The following is a 17,630-nucleotide window of genomic DNA, read 5'->3' as shown; positions in this document are numbered from 1 at the left end:
TTAAAGACTGCTGATCTTATGGGATTTTCATGCACAAGTCTCTTTGCAGGGAATTGTGCAGGGAGAAAATAACATCCAGTGTACAGAAATGCTTTGTTAATAAGAGGTCAGAGAAGGGCCAGACTGGTCGCAGCTGACAGCAAGGTGACAGTAACACAAATAATCACACATTACAACAGTAGTATTCAGAAGAGCATATCTGAACATACGTGTCAACCCTCTAAGGGGAAAGGCTGCAGCAGTAGAAGTCTAAAAAATAAGTTTAATTAATACCAAATGAAGTACGCACACTGACTGCATGTTGTTTGATTCTTTTTGGAATAATTCAAACTTTTTTCTTTTTTATTAAAAAAAAGTTTATTTAGCCTTTCAGAATGTCAACAAAACCAGCTGCATTTTTCTTATACCTGCAATTACAGAGTGGTATTCAAAGTACAGTAAAAGAACCTTATGATACGCCAAAAATTTTAAATGATAATACGTAATAAAAAAAAAAATACATTTGGGAAAGAACTACAACCCCACATAAAACTAGATGGTGTGCTGTGCACTAGGAATCCCATTGCCGCCAAGCCGTTTTATAACCCCCGTTAAACTGTACCAGGCAAGGACCACTGGCTTCAACTACCACTGCAAGAAAGTAAAAAAACAAAACAAAACAAAAAAAACAGAACACAGATGACACTTTTGTAGTGTTAACTATACAAAAAGAAAAGAGAGAAAAGAACTGTACAGCTTAAAAACATATCATATACACAGCCTTACTTTTTTTTTTGTTTGGTTTTCATTTCTAATCATTTTTTTTTTTTTTTTTTTGTGTGCGTTTGTGTTTTTTTTAGTTTTTTTTGTTTAAGTGAAGTGTGTACAAGGGGGTTAAATGCTTTATTAACAAGAAATCTAAGCTCTACGAGTAACTGATCTATTCGTCGTCCTCTTCGTCGTCGTCCTCGTCTTCCTCATCGTCGTCATCGTCGTCGTCATCATCGTCATCTTCCTCCTTCTTCTTCTTGGCCTTGTCCACCTTGGCCATGGCCTTCTTGGTGGAGGTGTCTATGGTGCCCTTAGCACGGTAGGCAGCGATGTCCTGCAAAGGGGAGGGCAAGAAAGTCACATTTCCGCTTCTCACCCAAATGCACTTTTTAAGAAGCGCTTACCAGTCATCATCAATGCAAACCACAAAGGCAGTCGCCCTGTGATAGCTGACACACTCCGTTGCCCGGGAGCCTGGCATCCGTGTTAAAATGACACGCGCGAGCGAGCGAGAGGTTTCCGGGCCTCACCTTCTCGTACTTCTCCTTCAGCTTGGCAGCCTTCTTCTCGTAGGGCTGCTTGTCCTCTGAGGAGGTGCCGTTCCACATCTCGCCCAGCTTCTTGGCCACATCCCCGATGGACAGGCCCGGGGTCTCTCCCTTCACCTTGGGGCGGTAGTCGGCGCAGAAGATGAAGAAGGCCGATCTGACGAAGACAAAATAAAACGAAATGCAAATAAATTAATCAAAAACGGAGAACACCCGACACATGCCATCACCTGCCACCAATGGCGGATTCCGACAATCGAGGCCAGCATCAACCAACGTCATCGGCGGCGGCACTTACGGGGGTCTCTTGGGGGCGTTGGGGTCCTTAAACCTCTTCTTCTTCTCGCCCTTCGGCGGGATGTAGTTTTTCATTTCCCGTTCATAGCGCACCTTGTCCAGTTTCGCCAAATCCTCGAACTTGCCTTTCTCCTTGGCTGACATGGTCTGCAACACACAGCAACGCAATCGAATCACACCTGGAGCCACGTGGGGACAGCGACGCGCGTCTCGACGCAGGCAACCGTTCAGCGGCCGCGGTTCGCGCGGCACCGTGCGGTTGCAGAGATCGCGTGTCCAGACACTTGTTGATCGCACCGCTAGGTCCCCTTACCTTCCACCGCTCAGAGCACTTCTTGGAGAACTCGGAGAAGTTCACAGACGCCTCGGGGTGTTTCTTCTTGTGTTCCTCCCTACAGGTCTGCACAAAGTAGGCATAAGAGGACATTTTGCCTCTCGGCTTTGTCGAATCTCTCACCATCTTGTCCGGATATCTGTAAAAGAAAAACAAATGTACATATTAATAATAATTATACATAGAATTTATGGGAATTATGACATATTCCCACACTGCAAAAATGCTGTAGGCTCAACTTCATTAGCTTTCGATGTCTGACCCCTGTCTGCCTCTTGGTGTCTAGAGGTAAGAAAGACGTGAAAATAGATTCGAGGACGTTATGTACCGCCGCTACGGTGAACGTACCGAGTTAAACCCTGCTTTTTTGCTACGATTTCCTTCCCACAATCTAGCCAGCAATAGAGAAAAAATAACGACGGTAAAGGCGGCTCCTGACTGAACATGTCCGGTTGTGAAGTTTCTGGTAAACAATAAAAAAAAACCTCTCATCCTGATGAAAAACATCGATGCGCCCAAACTGACTGACGTATGGACGTTCTTCGCCGCCGCCGTAGACAAGCAAGACCGCACGCAACAAATCGCATTTAATAAAATCCAAAAGATTTCCAAATTTAAGAAACAAAACAATGTCACGTCCTAGTTTTAGATCGCTTGCCTACGGGATTTATCTGGCAAGCTACAACTAAGCTAGCTTGCTAACCACTTTAATAAGGCAAAACTGCAAAAAATACTTTTTTCGATTGTCAAAGTCTGTCGAGTTAATACGTTTTGTAGAGTTTGCCATTAGAGTAGGCTATATGTTTTCCAACATAAACATAAAAACAACTGGCACACAGTGAAATTAAGAAAATGCGATTTTACCTAAAAGTTTCGAAAATGCGTTTTTATCGTTGTAGAATGTGTTAAAATCAATCGTTATTAAGGTGGGGAAATTTTATTAAAATTATTAAAATGAAAATAAAAATGCGATTAAAATGACGAAAAACGTCCAAATATAATCATTGTACTATTCTCCAAATGATTCTACAAAATGTAAAAAAATAATGTTAATACTGAAAAATGTATTATATTCGCCGTTAAATAACCGTTATTTCAATGCAACGTTGCATAGCTGTACAGCTAGTAAGATAGTAATGGCGCATATAGGCTCTTGTCGGGGAAAAGGAGGTCAACAACGACAGCAATATTTCTTCTTCCATTTTGTGAGAAAGCCTTCTTCATGAAAGAAAGTCCCCTTAAAATGTCTCCGCCCGCCTTCCTGATGGATTTTTAAACACTCGAACGTGTTAGGAAAGTCGGTGTTTCTGACTAATTTTATTCTTCGACTATGTCAATGCAGCAGCCCCAGTATATAGCAGTGCGCTGGGTCTGCACTGTGTCTATGTGCGGGTTGCATTGAGTTAGTTTGCTATGAGCTCGGAATGGCCGCTTGTCTTCATGCACTAACACAGAGAATATGGCTCCTTCTCTTTGTGTCAATGCTCAGCCATTACACTGCATGCAATGGAGGGCAGAGCGACCGACGTACCCACCTCTCTTTCCGCTCACATTTAAACCCTTTAACATTGTCGGAAAAATTTGATGAAGCCACCATTTCAAAGAAGAAAGGTGGAATTTTTATTTTCCAGCGGCAGATGTCTATCTTGGCGATCTGATTTTAGACAAAACGCGGTTTTAAAAAGTTGATGCGAACTGCGCTCGCATTAGCAGGGCTCCCCTACTGGTTCAAGCCTGGTTTCCTATGCAAGTACAGTCAGCCATTACAGTACAGCGCAAATCCGAACGTAATTTTTCTCCCCAATTTTAGAACCGGCAAAAACACACTATGTAGCTGAAAACATTTTGAAAATATGCTGTGATTTTTGCTTTCTCTTTTAATATTGGGATTTAGATAGACATTTTCTCGGGTCTTCACATGACAGGCTGATCGGTATACACTGCAATGGCTAGCCAGAGATAGCTATGTAACGGACCTTGTTTGTACGCAATTTTGCTGTTCACTTAACCAAATATCTTTTTTAATCGAGAAATTATGAGTTTACTTTCATCAACCCAGTGTAAATAAGCGGTCCGTGTTAAAATAAATTATTTACACGGAGGGAAAAATTTATTCACTGAGGAAAATGTTGATGAAGGTATTTTTTATTTCAATTTTCCACAATGAGCGGCTAGCTCATGGTCGCTAACCTTAGCTAGCTAGTTCATAAAAAAGGTTTTTTGACGTTTTTATTCGTAGAAAAATCTCGCCGAGGTCGACATTTTTATGTTACACCATTGTCTATTTTTTAGTTTTAAAAATCTTTGCATTTTCTTCGTTTCTTCCACTTACCCATACTTTAAAATTTCGGTGTATGATACTTACCAAGGGCTGTCGCTGTATCTCAATAGACTGCAATGGCTGTATGTGGGAGCAATAGCAATACGCAGTCTCCTCACTCGGTCCTCGGTTCTGTAACATTACTCTCGGTGGGGCTCGCATGCCATTGGCTACCGCCAACTCTCCGGCTCATCTGATTCGACCATGCCTTTCCATTGTCCTAATCAGAGACGCAAATTGATTGGCTCTCTTTTCAGAAACGTCACCAAAGTTTTAAAAGGCGCGTTTATACAAAACATGTTTCTGACTTCGGCTTCAGGCGGGCTGCTGCTAGACTAGAGAGAGTGTACTCTGTTTGCTATAGTACCCAGTTCAGTGTATTGCTCACACGGTATTACATGAATGAGCGGGTGTGTATCGTTGTAGCGTACAAGAAAAACGTCTCTATACGACATTCTAAGGAATGTGAGCAATTCAGGATGTCTTCAAATATGATCACAGTATGTTCACTCTGATCAATGATACCTTTATTTGCAAATAATTATATTTTAATTTCAGTTAAAATTAATGTTGCGGACAACGTGTTTCTGGAGGGGATGTACGTAGTTGATTGGTATTGTAATGTAAAAACGTGTAGTAAGGTTATATAACATAAAAAATGAAGGTTTTAGCCTATCTTCGGTGGTTTACATGGGACGTGTAGCACTGACAACTGTAGCTTGATCAGTACACTGCTGGACGCAACTCACCTGCTCAGGTCTCCAAATATTTTCACAAACTGACAAATTCATCAAATTAGAAATAGTTTATCCACCATTCCAACTGTACTAGGCTTGCCAAAAGCCCCATCGTGTTCATAGCATAGGACATATAACACATTGGCATTGACTGTCGTCCAGTGCCACTAGAATTAGTCTGGTATGCTATAATTGGAAACCTTGTAGTTATGTAGTTATGTGGTGTCATCTGGGGACAAATTGAGTTTAAAGTAAAATTAATTCACCTAATTTAATTAAATAAAAAAATAAAAAAGATTGCCAGTTAGGTTAGCACAATCCTATATGTAGCCTAGCATTGTTTTAATATGACAGTGTAGTCTTTGGGATCTTTTCGCGAGTGCATTTTAGAGATCTGGTACAGTATATTATCACATCAAACAGCATCAATATCAATGGTTACACTCAGAGGCCAATGTATAGGCTGCTGAACATGACGTGTAAATGACACTGTACGTTGTTGTCAAAAACACGTACAGTAGCATACAGTATGTACCATCTCCCAAATGTCTTTAAAATGTGCCTCAATGAAAGACACAATATTTGTTGAGTGTGTGCATTAATGTAACAAAAGAAAAAAAGCTCAATTACACTCAAAACCAATGACAATTACACTCAAAACCAATGGAAACTAACTCAAATAAATACATAAATAAATGTTATTTATGTTCATATATATATATATATATATATATATAAAAATCTATATATGAGATTGATATTAATATTTTTCATATTACAAGTATTCATAATTGGCAAGAAGACACTCAAATGGCACATAAATGGCACACTATAAGACTGTTAGTATGTAATAGTATACTTTAGAATAGTATTACATTATCAATAACATTATAAACAGCTGTTCCCTGTGATGGATTGGTGACCTGTCCAGTGTGTATTCCTGCCTCTTGCCCAATGCATGCTGGGATTAAAATGACAAATTAAAACCAGTTTACATGTTTCTGCTATTTAAATAGGTGATTCTATAAAAGATGTGATGTTTCCTAGATGAAGGCCTTTTTCAATGTGAGACTGAAAAACATTCATTTATAGCAGGGTCTCAGCCTTTTCTGATCCAGAGATCTCACCCAGGCATAAAGGCACCCATGTTTAAAAAAAGTTCTGATTTTAAATAAATATTTCAGTAGTGTTTCACCATTGCATATCAAGTCGGCCAGGGACTCCCTTCAGTACCTTTAAGGACCCACAGGGGTACATCATCCCACTGCTGAAAGTTCGGTGTTTTCTACAATAATGGTGCATTGAAAAAAGTTACACTTAATGAAAATATTTGTTTGATATACGGTGCATGCAAAATACTTTTCTTAATGCTTTAATAGTTATTATGATTGATTTTAGCTAAATGTATTCCAGTAACATCCATCCAACCCACTTATTCCTGGCCAGGATGGCAGGGGGGCTGGTGCCTATCCCAGCATGCACTGGGTGAGATGCCCTGTGCAGGTGACCAACCTATTTACTCACACAGCGATTTGTATGAGGTTGCATGGATGTTTCGGTAATTTTATTATAGGCAGAATTTGAATAGGATTTGATTGGTTTTTGAAATTGGATTTGGATTAGACAAATTGTGAAAGGGTAGTTTTTAGAGTAGATATAATGAAATGTGGGCCTTAAAATAATAATAATAATAATAATAATAATAATAATAATAACCTGTGGGAGGACAGACACCCACATGGACTGTGATAACCACGAATTATATTGCATTTCAAAGAGTGGTGATGCACTTGTAACATCTGATCTTACTTCATGGTGCATTATCTTGCATAAAAAATAACCTGTTTGCATGGTTTGCATTCTGATAACCCAGTAATTCATGATTCAGTGTGTCTGTGTTGTAGAGAGTAAAGAATCAGATCATTGCCAAGTATTACAAGCAAGGCCATCAATTAGGCGATAGTTATGTCAGTCAGTATGATATAGATATATTTAGATTTGCATAGCAGATTTAATTAGACTAAGTATGGCTGATTTGGCCAATGTGGCCTACCAGTCAATGCTTCATTATGTTTCAATTACAATAAAATACAAGTGCAACACACAACTGAATATTTTATTTTGTTCAGGATATTATTTGCTGATATTATAATGTAAATCGGACTGGGGTGAACTGCTTTTTTTCTTTTTGGGAGCCAAAGCTGCCATATTTTTTTTACTAACCTTACACATGCACTAAACTAACACCACCCTAAGCGCTACACCTAACCATATAAACATATCGACAACTACATCCTTTTCCTATCAGGGTGAACAACTGATGCTGGATCTGTTGGTCTAAACAAAAAATGAACGACTCTCGAAATTCAGACGAGAGGATCGTCAAAGACAAAGGATATGTGCCGCTTGTGGAGGGAGTGCCCCAATCTACGCATTAATGAACGAGGAGCAAATGTGTCCTGGTAAAATTATGCGAACATTTTTTCTTTCGAAAAAGGGCACAGCAGGGCCTAAGCTACAGCAGGAGTACGGTCTGTTCACCCGACAGACACGCAGCAGTGAAAACCCCCCTCTCAATCTGTTGGCTAAATGGTGAATAGAGTCGCCCAGATAGCGACCGATTTAAGACGCATATGCACGCGAGCAAGTAAACAAACCGCATCCAAAACAAAGATAAAATCACACCGGCCAAACGTAATTACATTTAGAATCACTCCCACAAGCTATTCATATTATTCGCTAAATGTATTTTATGTATGTATTGTGGGCATTATGAAGTCAGTCGCGATTAATTGATATACCAATATAAACAAAATATCAATTTGCAGAATACCTCAAATTTAATTAAAAAAAAAAGAACGTCCATCATTGAATAGGATAGATCATTTACGCTACCAAAATAGTAATTCGGCAACTTAATGAAGCGAACATATTTTTCACACAATGCCAAGTCTCGTGCTGAAATTAACTTTTTGTGTTCATGTGTCAGGTGTGTGATACTGTCGCAAATCACGATTCGGTTGAATTTCTGAAAGGCAAGTCTCAGGCAAAGCATGCACTGCACCGAATGGGGAAGATAATTCTTGCAGCACAACCGGAAACAGAACGTAGACCGCACGAAATAGCACATGTAAACTTAGCAGCCGGTTCTGAACGTTGGATGAAAGGATTTTGAAAGCTTTGGTGATGAGATTCTCTAATTATTGTTTTCACACGCTCTATAAAGAGGTAAGGCATATTATGACTTCTTAAATTGTGACCACAGTAGTTAGCGACATGTATTTAACATTTGAATAACATTTGGCACCGGCGCTTTCTTTATTGGGCTTGCCAGGATTGGCACTAGCTAACATAGTAACGCTGGTATGTCTAGTTAAGGTTACAAGTTCCTTAGCTAAAGCTACGTAATATTCGACTGAATTTGCTTGAAAACACGTTATTTATTTTTATTTTTAATGGATAGACGTATGGATGAAGCAATGGTAGCATATTGTCTAGCCTTATTCATACACTGTATGTGGTAGTGATGCATAATTAGTTAGCTGGCTCTGATCGTTAGTTCTGCATTTGACATTTGACCACGATATGCACTGAGGTTAGCTGCAGCTGCATAAGATAGTTAGCGAAGTTAGCCGTTTGCCTTCATTTACTCATGTGCAGCTGTACTACCTAACTGCTTTGATAATCGAAGTACGTTTAGGACGCTTTTAAGCGAGGTTATCTTTTTAAAAAAAATATAGCTAGCTGAACTATTGTCACATGTTGCAACGCAGCGACACATTAATATATGTAGCACTATGCATGACTGCTAGTTAGCTGGATACTTCTGAATAACACAGATTTTTAGCTAGTTGTCTTGCTTAGAATTAGCTATACATTGTAGAATTCTGAAATTGTATCAGGTCGTCGCCAGCTTTTGATCTTTTGAGTTTACTAACCTGACGGACTTTGCGTGTGTCTTGCCTTTTTTCTGTAACGCTACAAAGCTCCCTTGAATGATTGGTTGTGTTCTGCCCTGCACAGTGGTTGCGGAGACGTGCTGGACTCCACGGAAATGGTAATGTTTAGCCCATGGCAGCGGACGCCTCTGGACCCAGGAATCCCCAGTGATTTGCCAATGAACGGCGAAAGCACTGATTTAGGGGCGTCAGCCCCAAGTCCGGCGGGGTATTTGGGAAAAGTCAGTTGAGCTCAGTTCTCTCTCACTCTTGTCACTTGTGCAAAGCTGATTTGACAAAGCCCCCCCCCCCCAAAAAACAAACACGATAATTGGATTTCGATGTGATTTTCTAACGTGGCAGAATGAAAACACAGTCTGCCTATTGTATGTAACACGGAAATCAGTGACTAAAAAGGCGAAAGATTTTACGGTGATGCTGAATTGTTTGGTATTGGTAATTTTGCAATGCTCCACAGGTGTATGGTAAGATGTTTTGTTGGAATGACAGGGATCTGGAAGTCATTCATGGTCCGTACGCACAAATTTAATCCAGTGACCACGATTTTGTTGTGGGCATCTGGGACAGTTGGATTCCCCAGGTTCCTATCCAGATTGAACTTCTCCAAAAAGGACCAGTAGGGGTGCAGGTTTTTGTTTCAGCCCAGCCCAGCGACGTCCGATTCAACAATCTTAACTAATGATGGTCATCGATCCATGCCTTCATACGTAGAATCTGGTGCCTTAGTGCTGCAATAAAAACCTGCACCCTTTTTGCATAAGATTTGACACTCCTGCAATAGAACATAAAACAACCAGTGTTGGCTCCCACTGAAATGTTACATTTTAGCAGTAAGAAAAAAAAAAAAATGCTTCTAGGCATTTGAGTGGTGTTTGAGTTGCAATTGAAGATCCTAAGCCTTTTCTCCAAAGGGGCTGTGTACTACTGCTTGCACCACACAGGCATTCTGAATGCCCACTGCAACCATTGAGTTGTTGATACTCGGTCGCTGACGGTTTGACCGTCAGTGGGTGTGGTGATCTTCTTGCTGTTTTATGCTGACCCTTCCCCTGTGTCTCGTGCCCAGTTCTTGTCATTAACGTTGTGAGTTTTATCTTACCAGGTGAATGAAAGAGCTTCCCAGGTGGAGAACTGCCCCTGGTGCTCGGCCAAGGGCCGGACTTACAGCCTCCGGTCGTATCGCATCAACTTCCACGAGTCCATAACCCTGTGTACCAACCCCGAGGTGAGTAGCTTACCGCCGCCTCCGGTAAAGAGACGTCCCCCGAATCTCCAGTGTCCGGTTTGTGTGCTCAGGAGAGGGAAGACGGTCCGCGGTTCTCCCCCCCAGAACACGGGCCTGTCGGCCGCCCGCCCCACATGCACGACGAGGGCAGAGAGGAGATCCGTTGGTGCCTGCTTAGTGTTATCCACGGGTGCCCAGGTGGCCAGTAGGAGCCGCTTGACCAACAAACGCTGCTAATCCCTACCGACCGTGTCTCTCATTCAGAGGTGGAAAGTCCGGGTTCAGAAAATAAAAGTTCTCCATACTGTTTTGTTCCGATCACCTGGGTTTGCTTATTAGCACAATTCTTCAGCCGAGGAGGTACACCTGATTTGTGAAATCTAAAGGCTGAAATCTAAATGCAGGGCTTTTGCTTTCTGACCCCTGGGCTTTCGAGGAAGCGCATTGAGCACAGCTGCTAGGGCGCTGCCAGCCTCCGGCACCGGCGTGGATTGGACTCGATCTGAGACCGTGGTGCTCAGGCATACGCCACAGGCAGTGCTCCTACAGCAGGGATCAACTCCGGCCCTCCAATCCAAATCCAGCCCTGGTTTGCTTTTCTTTTGGGTAATTAGTGCTACTGATTGGCTACTGATCGGCCAGACTGTCTTCACACCTGACTCCCAGGTAAAGGGAGGCTGAAAAACCAGCAGTTCTTGGCCCTCGGACCGCTCGCCCAGACCCGTTTTAGTAAATCCATTTTAGAAATGGCTTGGATTGATTAATGGCATTATTGCATTTTCGCAGCATTGACGTATGTGTAGTTTCGCATTTGAAAAAAGGTTTGTGTCAGAAATTGTTTTGCAAATCTTGACATGGCTCTCCTTAGTTCTGTAGCTTATAAGCTGTGTTTGAACAAGCATCAAATTCACATATATATATTAAATATATATATATATATATATATGTCATGAAAATACAATGGTATGGCTTTTCGCCTAACTGAAGAAAAATAATTTTTTACTGCGTGAAACTAACAGGACTTTACTAACTAGGGCGGCCTGTAGCGTAGTTGTTAAGGTAAATGACTGGGACACGCAAGGTCGGTGGTTCTAATCCCGGTGTAGATCTGCACAGCTGTTGGGCCCTTGAGCAAGGCCCTTAAACCTGCATTGCTCCAGGGGAGGATTGTCTCCTGCTTAGTCTAACCAACTGTACGTCGCTCTGGATAACAGTGTCTGCCAATAATGTAATGTAATTACTTTTTACTTATGCTTTCAGTGCCTGTTTCCTCTGGTGAGCAAACCCTTGGAAGAAATTCTCGACAGTCTGACTCCAGGAGACTGCCGAGATGGAGGAAAGAGAAGAAGCCCCAGTGGAGAGGACGCGGTGGCTGGCTCGAAGCGTTACAAGGCTGACGATCCTGCGGGCGTGGGCTTGGCTCACGGCGTGGACCTTGGCCTAAGCGGAGGAGTATCCCCGGAGATGGTGCATCATGGGAATGGCGAACACACAGGAGCTGCCGTTCCTCTCCAGGGGGAGGGCTCCACCCACAACACTGACCTGGATATGGGAGACCTGCCGCTGCAGAAGCCCACAGATCCCTTGGGAGATAGGGATGAAATGGGGTCAGGAAACGGGGAGGAGATTGTGCCCCTGTCTGATGGGCTGCCCGCTGTGGTAGAGGACGTGAGGCCTACCGTGGAGCAAGTAGTACCTCTTCCCAAAGATCGGGTATTAATGGGAACCAGCAATGAGCCGGAGGTGAGGCCTGTGGTTGAGTCAGGTGTGGGGCCCACGGTGGAGCTGGAGGTGAGGCCCACGGTGGAGCTGGAGGTGAGGCCCACGGTGGAGCCGGAGGTGAGGCCCACGGTGGAGCCGGAGGTGAGGCCCATGGTGGAGCCAGAAGTCAGTCTTCCTGAGGGGCAGGCGGTAAGGCTTGAAACTGAAATTGCAGAAGATTTTCCAATGGAGGAGCTTGAAGAGAGGCTCACAGAGGAAATGGAAGTGGGACTCCCAGTGCAGGAGGAAGTGAAGCCCATCGTGGAGCCGAAAGCAATTCCAGAGGAGCAGGAAAATCTTACAGAAGAGCTGGAAATAGGGCCCACGGTGGAGCTGGAGGTGAGGCCCACAGTGGAGCTGGAGGTAAGGCCTACGGTGGAGCCGGTGCTGAGGCCTATGGTGGAGCAGGAAGGTGGACCTGTTGAGATGGTTGCTGCTCCTTCCCATCTCTTCTGGAAGAATGAGAATAATCTGTGCTGGCTGGATGCTCTGTTGGTGGCCCTCGTACACTGCCGGACTCTGAGGAAGCGTGCAGAGAGCCTGCTCAAGAACAGGTCGCCGATCCAGCGACTATGCAACCGCTACAGCCAAGCCTGTGACCTCGTGAAAGCTAACGAACAAATGGGTCCTGAAGGTTAATTCAGAAAATTAACTACTGTCCTATAATTACGGTTAATGCCTTTTAATCTTTTTAATTATTTAATTAAAAAAAAAAATTTTTTTTCTGTTTTGACAGATAAAATTGTCGGGGTTCCTTCAGCAGTCCTTAACCAGGCCTTGAAAGAGCTGGAGGAGCTCCGGATGTCTACCTTCACCTCACTTCAGCCCAAACTGAAATGCAACCTGGGTAAATTCAATGTCAAGTCTTCGTCTTTTGGAGTTATGAGTAACGTGTATGCAGTTTGGAAAGTCTGTAAATGATGGCGCAACCTTTTCTCCGGTGGAAAAGGTGTACATTCACTTTCGAACCCAACAGCAGGGCGTTGGACCTGTGCTGTTGTAGTTTTGATCTGATTCTTGCATTGTTAGCATACCTCAGCAGCATGTTGGCTGAAGCGTGTAAGCGCTATGCAGGTAAGTCCTGCAGGTATAAGACTGGAGGCCTGTTTGACTGCATTTCATGTCCGGCTACCAAATTACACAAGCGTGCAAGCCTTGCCTTGTGAAGTCTACCTGGCACGGTGAACTGGTTTGGAGGCCATTCGTAATGGTTCCAGGCTACGTTTGTAAAGCGTCTTGAGTTTGTGTGCCGATCTAGTGTCTGTATTTGTCTACCTCATAATGCATATGGACAGGACGCAGGCCTGTTCTTAGATCAGCGCCCTGCTCTATGAAGCTTGTTTAGCCACGACTTTCTTTGTCTGTTGAACCGAGAGCCTGTGTAAGCATTGGTCTTTTCTCCCTATGTCGCCCCCTGCAGGACAGGAGGAGACTCCAGTGTTCGCGCTGCCGGCCTTGCTAAGGCTGGACTCCCAGGCTGAGGCTTTGTTCCAGCACACCTTCCACTGGGACTTTGAGTGCTCTGTCTGTGGCCACACCTCCAGGAGCAGGTAAGGCCAGTCGTGCTGGGACACTCCTGGTCCGGAGCTCTGCATTGGGGGGGTGAAAGTTTTCAAAAGGGCCGTTTTTGGTTCATTTGTTACTGCCAGAGGTGTTATTTATTTATTTATTTATTTATTTATTTGTTTAAAAAGTTGAACCATCTCTTTTGAGAGAGATACAGACTGGTAAAGACCCTTTATGTGAAAGATGAGAGACACTAAGCTCAGTTATTGCTTTTTAGCGGTTTTGAGCACAAACAGCTTAAACCTGCAGCAGGAACCTGACTCACAGGGCCATCCCATCCTCCACGTGGTTCAATGCATTATTAAACGATAATAGATTTTTAATTATATCTAATTGACAGCTTAAGACACAGAAATGAGACTGAGCCTGGGGGGGGCAGGGGGCAGGCAGGAGCAGGATCTGTTTTGACCAGAATGCGTTAAAATGGTCCCTGGAACCCCGCCTGCCTGGGGGGTCATTGTACAGGAGAATCGGGACTGCGTTTATTATTAGTCAAACATTTACAGCGTCCGTTTCACCCGAGACCCTGTGCCGCCGCTTCTGTGCTTGCAGATGCCAGAAGACTTTGAGCACGTTCACGGGCGTGCTGCCTGACTGGCACCCCCTGTCTGCCGTTCACCTGGCCTCCTGCAACCAGTGCCTCCGCAGACTCCAGCGCAGGACCATGGTGCTCAAGAGGTCAGTCCGTCCCGTGGCTCCGCCAGATATAATTTTTATGCCACTTGTCAAAATCTAGTCCCAGACGGCCACAGGATCTATCTGTTTTATTCTTTCGTTGAAGCTGTTGAAATTAATTGATCTGTTTCCTGGATCCGGACTAGGTGAATCTCTGTCTTGCATATTGGTCTGAATTTACGTTCACCTAACACGCGAGGTGTTTGAAGAATGTAATTCTTGAGTGCACTGCTTTGCGAATGCACTGCATTTGAGAACGGTGCATTTCCAGTTCATTGCATTTTGGCCTTCAGCAGATGCCCTACTCCAGAGTGGCTTGAGTTCATTCACACGCAGTGCGTTTACAGCTGCAGATTTCTCTAAAGGAGTTCAGCACCATGGTTTAAGCACCTTTCTCTCAGCTACGACTGCAGCGCCCCAGCTGCAAGTTAAAAGCTCACTTCCCTTCCCACAATGCTCTGTTGCCGCCCGCAGCAGTTCCACCAAACGTCACATCTACCTAATAGTAACAAAATGTTATTGTGGGCTGATTTGTATTGCAGGGCACACACGCAAGGTGGATGCCCTTACTTATTTTTTGTGTTGTCTTTTTTAGCATTTCCTCTGTGTTTGCCCTGCACTTTGTGGAAGGACTACCTCAGAATGATGTTGACGCGTACTCCTTTGAGTTCCACGGCGACCACTACTTTGTCAGCACTATAATCCAGTACGATCAACGGCTGAAGCACTTTGCTACGTGGATCCGAGATGTCTCCGGTTAGTGCTCGATTTCTCCCGAATACATCCAGCAAAGCTGACCCAGTGCTCAGTCAAAACAGAGTTGTGTAAATTCTAAATCAGAACAATGTAGTTTGATAATTGTGTATTTTGATTTGGTGCCTTTGACAACTAGAACAGAGATTGGAGAGATTGGAGATTGTGTGTCAAATGTTTTTGTGCTGGTATGAAAACAAAAAAAAAATTTCACATCTCTGTCCTACAGGGTCGTGGCTTGAATTGGATGACTTGAAATACCCACAATGCTCTTCTCACAAGAGCCTGCCTGTCCCCGGGAATGAAATTCACATGGTTTTCTGGGAGGTCCAGCCGGAGGGGGTGGGTCGTTACCATAGCTACACTCCCGTAAAGTGTATGGGCGATGCAGACGCCCGTGAGAGCGACCTCTCACTCACCATCCCACAGGACGACACGTTCCTCGTGGAAGCGCTGACGGAGGACAGCAAGGTGTCCCCTGACGGGGCGGACTCTTCCGTGGGAAGCACCACCCTCCTGGAGGCCTTCGAGGGCCTGTCTCACAGCGACATCGTCACCCTCACCCTGGTGGAGGTGGACACAGACGGGAACGCCCTGGCCGACGGCACGCCGGCCGCTGCTCTGCAGTCCAGCCCCGTTTCGTCCTCCGGGGCCCACAGTGGCAAAGTCTGTGACACGCCCAAACGACAAAGAGGCAAGAGAGGCATGCCGGAGAAGGCAGTTCAGGCGGACGGGGGTGACATTGGCCCTCCCACCTCCAAATCTCCTCCTTCCGCCCCTGACCTCCGTCTGCCTGTCCCCCACCCGCCGTCTCCTGTCAGCAGGGCTCCCCCCGCCTCGGTGTTCGCTGCCGCCCGCTGGTCCACCCTGCTCAGCAGGCACCCCTCGTTCCAGGCCAACTCCACCATCCCGAAAGGCGTCTCCCCCGCCCCGGCCTACAAGCCCGCGCTGAAGCTCGCCCCTGACGACGGCCTTCCCGACAGGGCCGCCGAAATGTTCGGGGGCTTCCGGGCTCGACCGGTCGCCACGGCAACCGACCGCTTGTCCGAGGGGGGCCGTTGCCGGCGGGGCGACGACTCGAGGACCAAAAACGAGGCCTTCAGGCAGCCGTGGCTCAAGTCCACCTGCCCGCAACCTGGAGCCAAAAACAATCCACCTCCCTCCCTAAAAGCGGCCCACCCGCAAACAACCCTGTTCGGGCCCACCAGGACCCTGAAAACGCAGCCCTCCACGGCCCTCAGTGACACCGGCGCCCTGCGCCGCAAGCTCCTGAAGAAGCTGAAGAGGAAGAAGGAGCTGCTGGCCAAGCTGGAGCGCGTGATGGGCACGGAGGCGCCCGATTGGCTGCAGCGGCCCGACAGCACGGAGACCGGCTCGCCCTACACCGTCAGCTCCACCACCTCCCTCTGCAGCAGTGTCGGCAACGACGACGAGTTCCTCCACGACCTCCTCTCGCCCGCCACCACCGCCAGCAACCTGTCCCCCGACAGCACGGGGCTGCTGGAGATGCTGGCGGCCGGGCAGGAGGAGAACCCTGCCGCCAAACAACTGGAGGTGGGAGGAGGAGGAGGAGGAGGAGGAGGAGGAGGAACGGACTGGCGTGGCCCCACGCTGGCAGAGAACCACCTCGCGTCTGCCAAGGACGACTTCCTGGAGGAGTTCATGTCCGGCGCCGGCACGCAGCCTGGCCCCGCGGCGGAGAACGTAGATTTTAACGTGTTCGACATGTTCTTTTAATCCCGCGCGAGCTGACGCCTTAGTTCGCTGGCCTGAGGAGCTTTGGAACTGAACTTTGTACACTGCACTACGCGAAAGCCAAAATGAATGGACTACTCCTTGATTTTATGTTGATGTTTGAACCTTTTTTTTGTTTGTCCTAAGTTCTTTGGTAAAGAAAGAGTGAGTGACAATATAATATTTTGTACAAAATTAACAACTGTCTAATTATTGTCAATTCAAGAGTTTATATGGTTGTCTCTTGATATGCAGATTGTGTTTGTTCATTGGCCCAGGTCCAGAACGGTAATGTAGTTTCTTAGTCTCAATAAATAAATAAAATGTTGTTCAGTGCTGACCACAGCAGTGTTTGTGGAGTGATTCTTGAACACATTGAACATTCAGAATAAACTGAAACTTTAAAACAAACTGAAAGATTAACCTTTTAAGGAGTAGGTTTTTTGGAAACACTTGGAAATTTTGTAGATTTTATGGAATGACAGGAAGTTTGGTCTATAGCTCAATTACACTAGATACCCGAACAGTATTTTGTATTAAAGTAAAACCTCTCAGGTTGCAATAATTAAAGATAAAAAGATAAAAATATAAATTGGAGCTTAAAATTTGACACGTGGAGCATAAGTGTCCTGGTATCTAGGGGGACATCTTGAACCAGACCCCCTTCAAACACCATGGCCATATTTAAATATCGGAGACCCAAGAGAAGAGTTAACCCCGAGTTAAGCTGTTGAACAATTGCAGTTCACGAAGCCTATTCTCTGTGTAAAAGGATCTTCTTGTCTTTCAGTCACCGGCAGGACAGGCAAGGTGTGCCGTACAAATCAATGAAATGAATCCCCTGTGGTAGGCTAATATCCTCAAATGACCAAGAACAAAGTTGGATCTTTCCAGTTGTATTTTTTTTACTGGGTTGTCTTCTCTATAATGAACCGCGAAACATCGGTGTCGTTGCCTTGATATCAGTTGCG

The 17,630-nt window shown here is 45.0% G+C and overlaps 2 protein-coding genes across 2 annotated transcripts; one reads left to right on the top strand and one right to left on the bottom strand.

The window, feature by feature from the left end:
- Window positions 1–331: 331 nt before the first annotated feature.
- Window positions 332–4,448, bottom strand: LOC133132157 (high mobility group protein B1-like). Its single transcript, XM_061247367.1, has 5 exons — window positions 4,295–4,448; window positions 1,909–2,068; window positions 1,597–1,742; window positions 1,281–1,455; window positions 332–1,084 (listed from the first exon to the last, which is right to left on the bottom strand). The coding sequence occupies exons 2-5, from the start codon at window positions 2,053–2,055 to the stop codon at window positions 920–922; spliced, it is 633 nt and encodes a 210-aa protein (XP_061103351.1). The 5' UTR covers window positions 2,056–2,068; window positions 4,295–4,448; the 3' UTR covers window positions 332–919.
- Window positions 4,449–8,042: 3,594 nt separating this feature from the next.
- uspl1 (ubiquitin specific peptidase like 1) lies at window positions 8,043–17,004 on the top strand. The gene is made up of 9 exons (XM_061247366.1): window positions 8,043–8,214; window positions 9,010–9,166; window positions 10,048–10,170; window positions 11,431–12,565; window positions 12,668–12,778; window positions 13,352–13,481; window positions 14,050–14,175; window positions 14,768–14,928; window positions 15,155–17,004. The coding sequence occupies exons 2-9, from the start codon at window positions 9,041–9,043 to the stop codon at window positions 16,660–16,662; spliced, it is 3,420 nt and encodes a 1,139-aa protein (XP_061103350.1). The 5' UTR covers window positions 8,043–8,214; window positions 9,010–9,040; the 3' UTR covers window positions 16,663–17,004.
- Window positions 17,005–17,630: the final 626 nt, after the last annotated feature.

Source organism: Conger conger, chromosome 7 (assembly GCF_963514075.1).
Source record: "Conger conger chromosome 7, fConCon1.1, whole genome shotgun sequence".
In the NCBI taxonomy this organism is placed as follows: Eukaryota; Metazoa; Chordata; class Actinopteri; order Anguilliformes; family Congridae; genus Conger; species Conger conger.
The sequence above is the reverse complement of the archived record's forward strand: the minus strand, read 5'-3'. Positions and strand labels throughout refer to the sequence as shown.